The sequence below is a fragment of the Neovison vison genome, chromosome 4, assembly GCF_020171115.1.
Source record: "Neovison vison isolate M4711 chromosome 4, ASM_NN_V1, whole genome shotgun sequence".
Taxonomy (NCBI): Eukaryota; Metazoa; Chordata; class Mammalia; order Carnivora; family Mustelidae; genus Neogale; species Neogale vison.
This window is the reverse complement of record NC_058094.1, coordinates 48,964,511-48,976,849: the sequence shown is the minus strand read 5'-3', so window position 1 is coordinate 48,976,849 and position 12,339 is coordinate 48,964,511. Positions and strand designations below refer to the sequence as shown.

Here is a 12,339-nt window from a genome sequence, read left to right as displayed (position 1 = left end):
ATATAAGAGATTTGTATGGTTCCAAAGCCAAATCTATAAAACAAGATATTTTCAAGTAATGTAGCTTCTTTCCCTGTCTGCTATGTTTTTTCTTCCTTTGTTCCTATAGTAATAATGTTTTAAAATTTATATGTCATGGTTTAATTTTTCAATTTCCTAAAAGAAAACTAAGGCTTTTTTGTGTGTGTATGTGTTTGTATGCCTCTGTATATATACATATATGTATGTATATTGATATGTATATGTAAATAGATATGTAGGTGTGTGTTTATTTATGTATTTGTATTTATATTCTCTACCCTCAGCCCTTGGGTAGCTGTAGCATACTACATACATATACCATTTTTTCTTTTAGTGAGGTAGAGAGAATGAGAGCATGTGTATGTGTGTACGTGTGAGTTGGGGATGGGGAGTAGACAGGGTAGGTGCAGAAGATTCTTTTTTTTTTTTATTTGACAGAAATCACAAGTAGGCAGAGAGGCAGGCAGAGGGTGGCGGGGGAGCAGCTCCCCACAGAGAGCCCGACTCGGGGCTCGATCCCAAGACCCTGAGATCATGACCTGAGCCGAAGGCAGAGGCTTTAACCCCCTGAGCCACCCAGGCGCCCCGGTGCAGAAGAGTCTAAGGAGAATCGTAGACAGGCTCCACTCGATGGGGATACTGACTTGGAGCTCCATCTCACAACTCTGACATCATGACCTGAGCCGAAGGCGACAGTCTGTCACTTAACCAACTAAGCCACCCACGTTCCCCCACACTTGAGCATTCAGACACACATATGGATATATATTCTCTAGATATGCATATATACACTTTTCTCCACCTTGGTTTTTTTCACTTAACATGTTCTGGAGATCTGAGTCAGGAACTGTTAATTCTTACTTTAGTTCTACTACTGACATCTTAATGAACTTTCAAAGGTTTGTTGTCTGACTTTCAAAATGGTAATAATGATATTCTGCCTTTCTCTTTGGTTTATTTCTAAGATAGGTCAGGCAAGGTACATTAATGTGTTTTTAGAAAGTTAACTTCTCTGTGTATAGTGCTGCTATTAGTTTTATTAAATGGTTTACAGAGAGGCTAATTACATTGATTCTTAATATTCTTATTAGAGGGATGCCTGGGTGGCTCAGTTGGTTGGACGACTGCTTTCGGCTCAGGTCATGATCCCAGAGTCCTGGGATCGAGTCCCGCATCGGGCTTCCAGCTCCACGGGGAGTCTGCTTCTCCCTCTGACCTTCTCCTCGCTCATGCTCTCTCTCAAATAAATAAATAAAATATTTTTAAAAAAGATTCTTATTAGATAAGGTTAAATTTAAAAGTTCTGGGGTGCTTGGATGGCTCTGTCAGTTAACTGTCTGCCTTCGGCTCAGGTCATAATCTCAGGGTCCTGGGGTCAAGCCCTGAGTTGGGCTCTCTGCTCAGCAGGGAGTCTGCCTCTCCCTCTACTGAGCTGTCTCTCCCTCTCAAAGAAATAAATAAAATCTTTATTTTTTTTTAGAGTTCTGGATAACTTTTGTGTGTGTGTGTGTGTGTGTGTGTGTATGTATCTATATTTATATCTGTATTTTAAAAGTTTACTTACTTAAGTAATCTTCCACACCCAAATGGAGTTCAAACTCATGACACAAGAACAAGAGTCACATCTTCTTCGGACTAAGCCAACCAGTCCCCCCTGTGTTTATATATATTTTTAAATATTTTATTTACTTATTTTTGAGAGAGAGTATGAGAAGGGCAAAGGACACAGGGAGAAGGAGAAGCAGACTTCCTGCTGAGTAGGGAACCCAACATGGGGCTCAGTCCCAAGATCCTGAGATCATGAGTCAGACCCTTAACCAACTGAGCCTCCCAGGTCCTTCCTGTCCCCCTACCCAACCCCGTGTTTATATTTTTGACTGTACCATATATATTACTTGCTTGACATTGAAATGCTGAGGAAGGAAATAATATTATCTTAGTTCTGAATTTAATACTGAGTTTAATTTAGGACTCAAGAAATCTTCAATTCAGGGACATAGCTGCATATATTACTGTGGAATTAACATGTGTCCCTTCATTTTAACAAATAATAAGTTGTATATTCTAAAGAGTATGGCAGTGTCAAAATAAAGGCAAACAAAAATGAGAAAACTTACTTGAGTTTGACCTCTGAAAGTGATTTGGTCAATCTTCCAGAATTTTATCTCTGTGTATGTGCGTGTATGTGTATTTGTGTGTGTGTGTATGTGTGTGTTTGTATTGAGGCTAGTGATAAGGGTATTTTTGAGCACTCACTGTGCTTCAGCATTATACAGGGGTTCTGTGGTGAACTACAGAGGAAAAAGAAGATGTACTTTGTACCGTTGGAATAATTCCATTATGCACTTCACATATTTACCTCTGCTCCCTTCTGTGTGTAAAGAAATGTGTGGAATTGGTGGAAGAGTGTTGGAAATAGAAGAATAAGATATAAAGTCAAGACTCAGATCCATGAATTTACTAGATGTATGATCTTGCCAAAGTCATTTAACCCCTGTGAATCCATTTTATTGCTGATAACTGCAATCCCTCATGGTGTCAGTATGGCTAATGTTTGGGATGTCATTTATATAAAACTATTCAGTGCTATGTGAGTGAATACTCTTACTAATGAAAACAAGCCCCGAACATATCTTACTGATTATGGGTCTTATTTTTTTTTTTTAAAGATTTTATTTATTTATTTGACAGAGAGAAATCACAAGTAGACAGAGAGGCAGGCAGAGAGAGAGAGAGAGGGAAGCAGGCTCCCTGCTGAGCAGAGAGCCCGATGCGGGACTCGATCCCAGGACTCTGAGATCATGACCTGAGCCGAAGACAGCGGCTTAACCCACTGAGCCACCCAGGCGCCCCTGATTATGGGTCTTATTGTTCACCATATTTTAAAGCCATGTTCTCATGTTTTTTTGAGAAGTGAAGGTGTGAGACACAGGATTATGAGCGTTTATCACAAATGCCTTAGTAGTTCTCCTTGTAGGCATCAGCAGGTTGCTAAGTTCTTGAGGAAGACTGGGATTTGTATTTATTACTGTACTGTATATACCTGTACTATGGAGTTAGACTTCAGGTACTGCTAACATGTAACATGTATAAAGTGTGGTTTCACATGGTTTCAGAGGAGAATAATTGACTTTTTTTAAACGTAGGATCTATTTGGAAAGTCAGATCCATACCTGGAATTCCACAAGCAGACATCTGATGGAAACTGGCTCATGGTTCATCGAACAGAGGTGAATATCTGAATTTGAAAAAGTAGAGTTGAGGTTTCCATTGGAATTGTAGTAATCTAAGTTTTTAAAAATTATGTACTTTAAAAATATCAATCTGAGTTCAGACATCTAGAGCCAGGGATACAAGATCAACATACTCATTTCTTTTTTTTTTTCATGTGGAGGTACTACCATGCTGAACTGTCAGTAAAATTTTTATCTTGAAAAATTTAAGACCCTGTAAAAAGCACTAAAATGTATACCTGTGTATCCTTCACTTTGATTTGCCACCTGGTCATATCTGCATGTGTGTTCTTTCTCATTCACTCACTTTCACACACAGACACACATATACATATACACAGACATGTACACATATACTTCCCATTCACAGAACCATTTTAATGCAGGCTACAGACATCACCTTATTACCACAGCAGGCTTTTATTGAGAAGAAGGGCATTCTTCTATACAATCACACCTGGAAGTTTAGGACTCAAAATTTAAAATTTATAACATCAGTGTATCATATAACTTTGAATTTCTGCAGTTGATTAATATACACACACACACATGGAGGTATATATATATCTACATATATACCTCCACATATTTTTGTCTAGGATTGATTCAAGGTTCACATTTTGCATTTCACATTTTGCATTTGGTTCTTATGTTCCCAATATATAAGATTCTTCTCCCTATCTGTCTTAGGTCTTAATGCCTTGGAATCTCCTGAATAATCAAGACCAGTGTGTCCAACATTCTAAGTCTTCTGTTTCCTTACAGTTATATCCAAATCAAACAAATCCATCCAGAACATTATTTCTGTATACCTTACTCTGTATCATCAGAGGACTCATGGTCTCAAGCTGTCCAGTATTGATGTTGCCAACCTTGTCTACTTGATTAAGCTAGTGACCACCAGATCTTGCCATGATAAAGTCCCATTTTTTCCCTTTTGTAATTAATAAGTGATCTGTGGTGTGACACTTTGAGAATGCACGATTAAACTGTTCTTTTGCATATCATCCATCTACGGATGATCCATACCTAAGGATGGGTTATATTAGGGGTTTATATTAGGGGTTATAAAGTAGTGATTTTTTTCTAAAATTTTCATCCCTTTACATATACTAGCAGATACACCACTTTCATCTCTCCTCTCACTTCCTTTTTTATTTTTGGTATCATTGTAGACTCATGACTGTTATAACATGGTATATTCATTATATTATAATTCATTACTGTCATTTTAGCTGTTCCAGTTAATCCAGATTTGACCAGTGAGAGTGATGTTGAAAGGCTTTTGGGTTCCTTTAACATAACCCCATTAGTCTTTAAGCATTCTTTTATTTATTTGTTTATTTTTTTATTTAATTATTTGTTTTTTAAAGTAATCTCTACACCAAATCTGGGGCTCGAATTCACCACCCCGAGATCAAGAGTCTTATGTTCCTCTGCCTGAGCCAGCCAGGTGCCCTGCATTCTCTTACTTTGCATTAAACTGTTTTCTCAGGTCACATTATGCTCACTCTCTCCCAGGTCTGGAATGAGCCCTTTCTCTTGGAACCCTGTTCCTCTAATGAGAGTAGTCTTAGATGTACTCCTTGCTACTGAGATGTCATTTCACTTATGCCTTTTCAAAGGACATAGCTGGGAAACATGTGTATTTGTATATATGTTTATTATGTGTATGTATATTTACAAAAATTTTAAATCATGAATTTAGACTATTTCTTCAATTCAAGCCCAACCCAGCAAGGTTCTTTCTCATCCTTGCTTATTCCAAATTTGAATCTTCTGTGTCCTGCAATGAAAACCCTGGTTTCCCACAAAATCAATAATCTGTAGTTTCTAAGCGTACATCGTGATGGGTGAAATATATTTTCCAAGTAGTTTCTCTTCTTTTCTCAGAATGTATCTATCACGTTTTTCTTCTAACACTTGTATAATATTGTCCTAGATAGTTTTTCATTGAAAAAATTGACTGGGTGAAAAGGTGGAGGGTGATTAGTGAGAGTGTAGCAAGAACTGAATGTTTTTCTAACTAGTCTTTGTATCTTCATTTTATAGGTTATTAAAAATAACTTGAATCCTGTTTGGAAGCCTTTTAAAATCTCTCTTAACTCCCTATGCTATGGAGATATGGACAAAACGATCAAGGTAATTTAAAGTTACATTTATATATATCTTTATATTATATATATATTTTATATTATATTTATATTATATATTTATATATAATATATTATATATAATTTTTATTTTTAAATGTATGATTATAATTATATAATTTATATTATATATATTATATATATATGTTATGTATACACACACAGTAGTTGATTAGATAGTATTTAATAGAAGTAAGTGATCTAATAGATACCTGTAAGGATTATATTTTATTTGTATTTAGGAGTATTAAAATAGAAATGTCTCTGATAAGTAAATTGAAGGGTAGATACGTTTGACTGATCTGTTGGCCTAATGCTTAATCAAAAATTGTGATTTTCATTTTACTCTTCATTTAAAAAAAATAAAATGTCCAATTTAAATCTTTCCTCCTTTTAATAAGATTCCTTTTTTCTGCAAATAGGAAACTTTAACTGCTTTCTTTGCCTTTGGCATGTCCCTTGCAAATAGAAGCAGATGTTACTTTGACTAAAAACCCAGAGCTACCCTTCTGCCATTAGCAGCAGAGGAGAATAGTGGTGGCATTTTCCATTGCTTATTTTCAGAGTAAGATATTCATTGAAAACTTCTAGATGGCTTTACTATAAAGTACTAGAAAAGCAGAGTGGGACCAGGAAGTATCAGGCATCTAAGAATTTTTTTAATGTTTTAATTTATAGCCATTTATTAGAAAATATTTATTATTTTTAAGACACATAATAAAAATATTTATTATTTTTAAGACACATTTAAGACACATTATCCTGGAGTCTCATAAGAGTCCAGATAGAAGCCTCTTCTTGTGTTTAGTTGTCAGCAAACCAAAGTGGAGTTTGTTGTTTTTGTTTTAGTTTTTTTTCCTTTGGTAATAAATACGGTAAAAACAGGAAAAGTGATGACACGGAGCATAAGATTTCGTCTCAGGCTATAGTCCAAGTCTTGACTTAGGCCTTCAACCGGATAAGGGATCTTGGGCAGGTCATCTAATTTCTTCACTTTCTACCCAATAGAGAAAATAATGTCTATATTACAAAAAAGGGAAGGATTAAATTAATGAAAGTGAAAGTTTTCTAAACCATTATATAAAGCACAGATGCTGTTACATTAAAATGACTTAATTCCTTAGATCCAAAAAAATTTGTCCTCAGAGAACTTGGCAGAGAACTTTAAAAATCAATATAAGTACAATTTATTTGTTATTTCAAATAACAGTGAAAATTTAGGTAAAAAATAAATAGTAGAACAGTAGTTTTAAAAATTACTTTCTATAATTATACTACCTCTATAACTTTTGCTTTTCACATTAAAAATAATAAGCTAAAACTTTATTAGACCTGAGAAACAGGGAAAGGCTGGTGAAAAGAAATGCCTAAACCATAACTGATTGCTTGCAATAATATGTTAACAATGAAACAATGTTTTTTAAACTTTTTTTTTCACACAGTGGCATGCTTACAGGGCTATTTTATTATAGTAAGTAAACTGATTTTCTGAGTTTTCTCTGATGAATGTCTTCTGTTCTTAAAACTTCCTCAGTTTGTGTTAACTTTACACAATTTGTTTTCCCACATCATGACTGTCTTTACATTTTTTAGTGCTGTATTTCTTTGCAATATTAAGAAATCATCCATCTGTGAGTCTCTTGGTGTTTGGAAATCGTTTAGAGGTGTGGTAAAGGGTTTTAGAGCAGAGGATAGAGTCAGAATCATCCATAGTTTCTTTGCTGCTGTGTGAATGTGCCAGTGTTATCACTCCAGCATGTATTATTATTCTCATGAGATCAAGTGAATAAAAGAAATAATCCTGCATGCTGCCCCCCTGCCTAAAATGGGAATGCTTTAGTGAATGTAGTATTTTGTGGTGCGTGCATTCTCTTACATATATACATAGGTGCATATGTATATATGCATGTATTTCAATGTCACAAGCACTGCTAATACTGTATCAGTATTTGAAACAGCCAGTAGTACTAGTTTTTGAATTTTTGAGAAGAAAAATTAAAAGATACAAATCATTACATCATTTATCTGAAATTATATCTGAACATAGGCCTGCATTATAAATGTCACATCTTTCTTTAGCACCAAATATTTGCCTTCAATGGGGAAACAGTGAATTTTTCCTGTATAGTTTTCCTATATAATTTTCCTATGTAGGTATTATAGTGAGCTCTCAGAAATTCCAGCTTACAAATCTTTTTACATTCCCTGAAGTCTCAGGCTTATGAAGAGTTTTAGATGTTCATATACTTTCTTTAAAAATAAAATTGAAAAAAAAAATTGGCCTTATCAAGGCTTGATGTTAACCTAGATAGAAGTTGGAGTTTCCTGAATGCAAATCTAAAATGCAAAGTTCTGGGGCACCTGGCTGGCTCAGTCAGTAGAGCATGCTACTCTTGATCCCAGAGTGGTGAGTTCAAGCCCCACATGGGGTATAGAGCTTACTTAGGAAAAAAAAATCAAGTTCTACTTTCCATATATATAAAAAAATCTATTAAAAAGTAAAACCGTGGTAATACTAAGATTGCTTTTGTCTTTATCTTAATTTTACTTTCTCTGGAAAAAATTAGTAAGACCATTCATTTTCTTTTCCCCTCACAGTTTAAATAAAGAGTCAGGTAAAGGGACTTCAGTTTAAAAATTACATATCTGATATTTGTAAGGCAAGAATCAAACTCTAATAATTGGTAAAAGACCAAACTGTTTACAACAAATAAAAATCCTTTACAGTTAATCAAAATTGCAATTCTATTTTTTTTAAGAGTTTATTTATTTATTTGTCAGAGAGAGATGAGCGAGAGCAAGCACAGGCAGACGGAATGGCAGGCTGAGGCAGAGGGAGAATCTGGCTCCCTGCCGAGCAAGGAGCCGGAAGTGGGACTCGATCCCAGGACGCTGGGATCATGACCTGAGCTGAAAGCAGCCGCTCAACCAACTGAGCCACCCAGGCGTCCCAAGAATTACAATTCTAGACCTTGTCTTTATTGATTGATTTATAGTCTCCCTGGAATAATAATCAAAATATTAGTAAGGAAGGAAACACTTCCTGTTATAATAGGCAGACAGTTCACTTTTCACAGAACTGAGAAGAAAATAATTCACTTTTCTTGGTAAACACATAAATCCTAAGCATTTTAACTTAGTAATTAATAAAACTTTGTAAAGGATACTCTCTTGGCAAGTACTCTCAGTTACAGGCTTTTATTTTCAATCCCTAGAAACATTCGGAAGTGTCCTTAGCACAGCTTCATATTACCTATGTTGGTTACCAAATAAAACATATCATCTTCTAACACTATTTAATTCCTCTGCCTACTTCACAAGCCTGTGTAGATAATGTGTGCAGTGCACATAATAAATGCAGAAATGAGATAATCTGTTCTGAAATTACAAAGCACTATAGAAAATTGGTTATTCCATGATCACAATGAACACCTCTGTTTGCTAGCAGTTCACACCATCTTAATATTCTCATTGCAATGAGTAATCAGGTATTCTTGTGAATATTTACCCTCTGGCTATGCTGTCAACTTGGCACAAAGCTGCATGCACATCAGGTACTCTGAGTTCTCTTCCGTCTGCTTTAAGAAAGAACATGCATTTGGTGAGAGCCATAGATAGGAAAAGAATTCACCCTGTTTTACATGGAAGTAAGAGTTAACATGACCCAGTCTAGATACTTCCTCAGTGGTTAACATACTCTTTTCCTTGAATTCTCTTTTTTATTCTAAGAATTGTGATTTTCAGAAGGATGCAAATCTGACTTCATCATGTCTAACTCTGAATACAACCCTAGCCTTACCAGATGCAGCTAATGAAATATATTTGCCATATTTCTAAATCACCTAGGATTTAATTATATAAGTTTTAGTTGTCTAGGATACTGACTTCCTTTCCTCCTGCAGTTGATGGCTTTAGTCACTGTGTAGTGATAACGAAGTAAAGAAGTGGATGAGAAAGAAGGTGTAATTCCATTTTGATTTTATCAGCTCTTATAAAGGGCATGATAGGTGAACTGGAAACTGTTTAATGTGGAATTTAGACAGTATCTGTATTTTTCATCTGCCTATGATCTATCCTAGATCCCCATTGCAAGAATAGCTGGGGTTTGAAAGTGGTTCACTAACTTCCTCCAGGAAATTAGTTCCTACTTCTCCTATTAAACATTTTCACTTTTTTACATCAATAGGACACTTCTTGGTAAGTCCCGTTTATTGCAGGCAATCCTTTTAAACAAAATGAGGTTGATTTTTATAGATGTTTATTGTACTTAATTCTAGGTAGAGTGTTATGATTATGATAATGATGGGTCACATGATCTCATTGGAACATTTCAAACCACCATGACAAAACTGAAAGAAGCCTCCAGAAATTCACCTGTAAGTTGCATCTTTGTTACTTGAATGTACTTTACTGTTTGGCCATGTATTTATTATTTCTTTCTTTCTTTCTTTTTTTTTTGTTTTTGGTATGGCAAACTGTTTGCCATGTTTTTGCTGTGTTCTAAAATGTTCTGAAATCTGTGGATTTTATTTGTGTAGTAATTGGATGATCCAAGATCCATACTTGGGAGTATAAGTTTATATTTATAGTTAGAGGTTTGGTTTCCTTTAGCTTCAGATAATATATTTGGTTTGATTGAAAATCCCTAGTTTTATTTATTTATTTTTAAAGATTTTATTTATTTGACAGACAGAGATCAGAAGTAGGCAAAGAGGCAGGCAGACAGAGAGGGGGAAACAGGCTCCCTGCTGAGCAGAGAGCCTGATGCAGGGCTCTGTCCCAGGACCCTGAGATCATGACCTGAGCCAAAGGCAGAGGCTTAACCCACTGAGCCACCCAGATGCCCCTGTAAATACCTATTCAAATAACTTTTTTTTTAAAGCAGAACTAATGGAAAATGCTTAAAGTCTGAACAGTTCAAATAAAACAAGCTACCTAAAAGAACTAAAGAGGAGTGGTCTGGATTGTTGTTTTAGTAATTTCACTTTGTCTCTATCTTGCAGAATCAGTAAATGACCTACTTTTAGAAGATAATGAACAAGTAACTCTATAATACTTTATGGGTCATCTAAAGTTTTTCTAAATCTAGCTATCTTGATCCTTCCCTTCTCCACGACAGAATGCAGCTTTTAATATTGCTGCAATGACAACGTCTACCCGCTCTTGTTTTTCAAAGGCAGAGCCATATCTTATCATCTGTGTTTTCAGTGCCTAGAATAGTACCTGCCACTTGGTAGACATTCTGTCAAAGTGGGAATAAATGAAATGAAGTAACACAGTTTTTAACCAATGAGAATTCTCTTTAGAACTTTCCCACATCTCAAATATTCAATAGTTAATAATCATGATGACTGAGAAGTTTGGCAGGATCCTGAACTATGAAAGAATTTATTTAACATAATTTTGTTTTTTATTGTTGTATCTACTGTACCTTTTAATATTGATTCCTAGAAAATTAGCAGTGACTGTCTAAAGTATATAAGTTACTTTCTGTTCATCAGAAAAGGTGACTCATCAAGTGTTCATTGAGTTGATCAAGATAGAGAAAATTTGAAGGTATAATTTGGAGGTGATTATAACCTGGATATGAAACAAAATTAATGAAAATTAATTGAAATGAAAAATTAATGAAATGAAACAATTAAGAATAACACAAAGTATGTAACTAAATTTTACAGGGTTGTAGAAGTTTATAGAGATGTTTACAGAGATGAATGGAGATAGAAAACTGGAATAGGAGTTGATGTTATAGAGGAGGGCAGCTGGAGCCAAGCCTTATGGATGGATAGGTGGCTAGAAGGTGGAAAAGAAGATCCTTCTGTTTGGGGAAAGGAGCTACAGGAAAGAAGATGTAAGATATTAGTTCTAGCCCTAAAAGTATCCCCAGGGGAAAAAGATGATCTTTGCATATTTTACCATACAGTTAGGCCCCATATATTTCTGTTTTCTGATGGTAGGTTTTTTCCCTTCTTTTTCTAAGCAGCATATTTTTCTTCTTTCTGAAAATAATGAGTCAAAGTAATAGTTTATTTCCCTTATTTTAAAAAATAAAGAATGTTACTTGAAGCATTTGCAAGGAAATCATCTATAGAGGCAAAATTTATACTAAGGAACCATTTTATTTTTATTTATTTATTTATTTTTTCCCTTAGGAACCATTTTAAAAGGTATACAATCTTAGGAATGCCATTTACAAATTTCAGTTAAAAATATTTCACATATTTTATTATGTAATTATTTCAAAATTGTTTTTTGCAGCAGACCTATATCAGCGGATGGTTCGATTCCAAGTGAAAAAAAGCCATTCATTTAAATTCACATTGGCATTTTTAAAAACATTTTATTTATTTATTTCAGAGAGGCAGAGAGCGCACGTGTGGGGGCACACACATGCAAGAATGAACAGGGGGAGGGGCAGAGGGAGAAGCAGGCTCCATCTCAGAACCCTGGGATCATAACCTGAGCCAAAGGCAGACCCTTAACTGACTGAGCCACGCAGGCGCCCTAACTTTGGCATTTTTTTTTAAGATTTTATTTATTTATTTGTTAGAGAGAGAGAGAGAGTGAGCGATCGAGCACAGGCAGACAGAGTGGTAGGCAGAGGCAGAGGGAGAAGCAGGCTCCCCGCCAAGCAAGGAGCCTGATGTGGGACTCGATCCCAGGACGTTGGGATCATGACCTAAGCCAAAGGCAGCTGCTTAACCAACCGAGCCACCCAGGCGTCCCAACATTAGCATTTTTTATATCACTAGTAAGAACTAATATTTTGTCTTTTCTTCCTACAGGTGGAATTTGAATGCATAAATGAAAAAAAGAGGCAAAAGAAGAAAAGCTACAAGAATTCAGGTGTTATCAGTGTGAAACAGTGTGAGGTTAGTTGATGTTTACCATTTATAGTATAATGAGATCACAATTCAAGTTCTTTTTTCAAT

General features: G+C 35.4%; 1 protein-coding gene across 1 annotated transcript in view; it reads left to right on the top strand.

Annotated features, from left to right (window-relative positions):
* Window positions 1–12,339, top strand: part of CPNE3 (copine 3) — a 49,371-nt gene that overhangs the window by 20,395 nt on the left and 16,637 nt on the right. Inside the window, exons 6-9 of the mRNA XM_044245363.1 lie at window positions 3,168–3,251; window positions 5,307–5,396; window positions 9,685–9,783; window positions 12,193–12,279. Of these exons, the coding sequence (XP_044101298.1) occupies window positions 3,168–3,251; window positions 5,307–5,396; window positions 9,685–9,783; window positions 12,193–12,279 (360 nt within the window). The remainder of the gene's footprint in view (window positions 1–3,167; window positions 3,252–5,306; window positions 5,397–9,684; window positions 9,784–12,192; window positions 12,280–12,339) is intronic.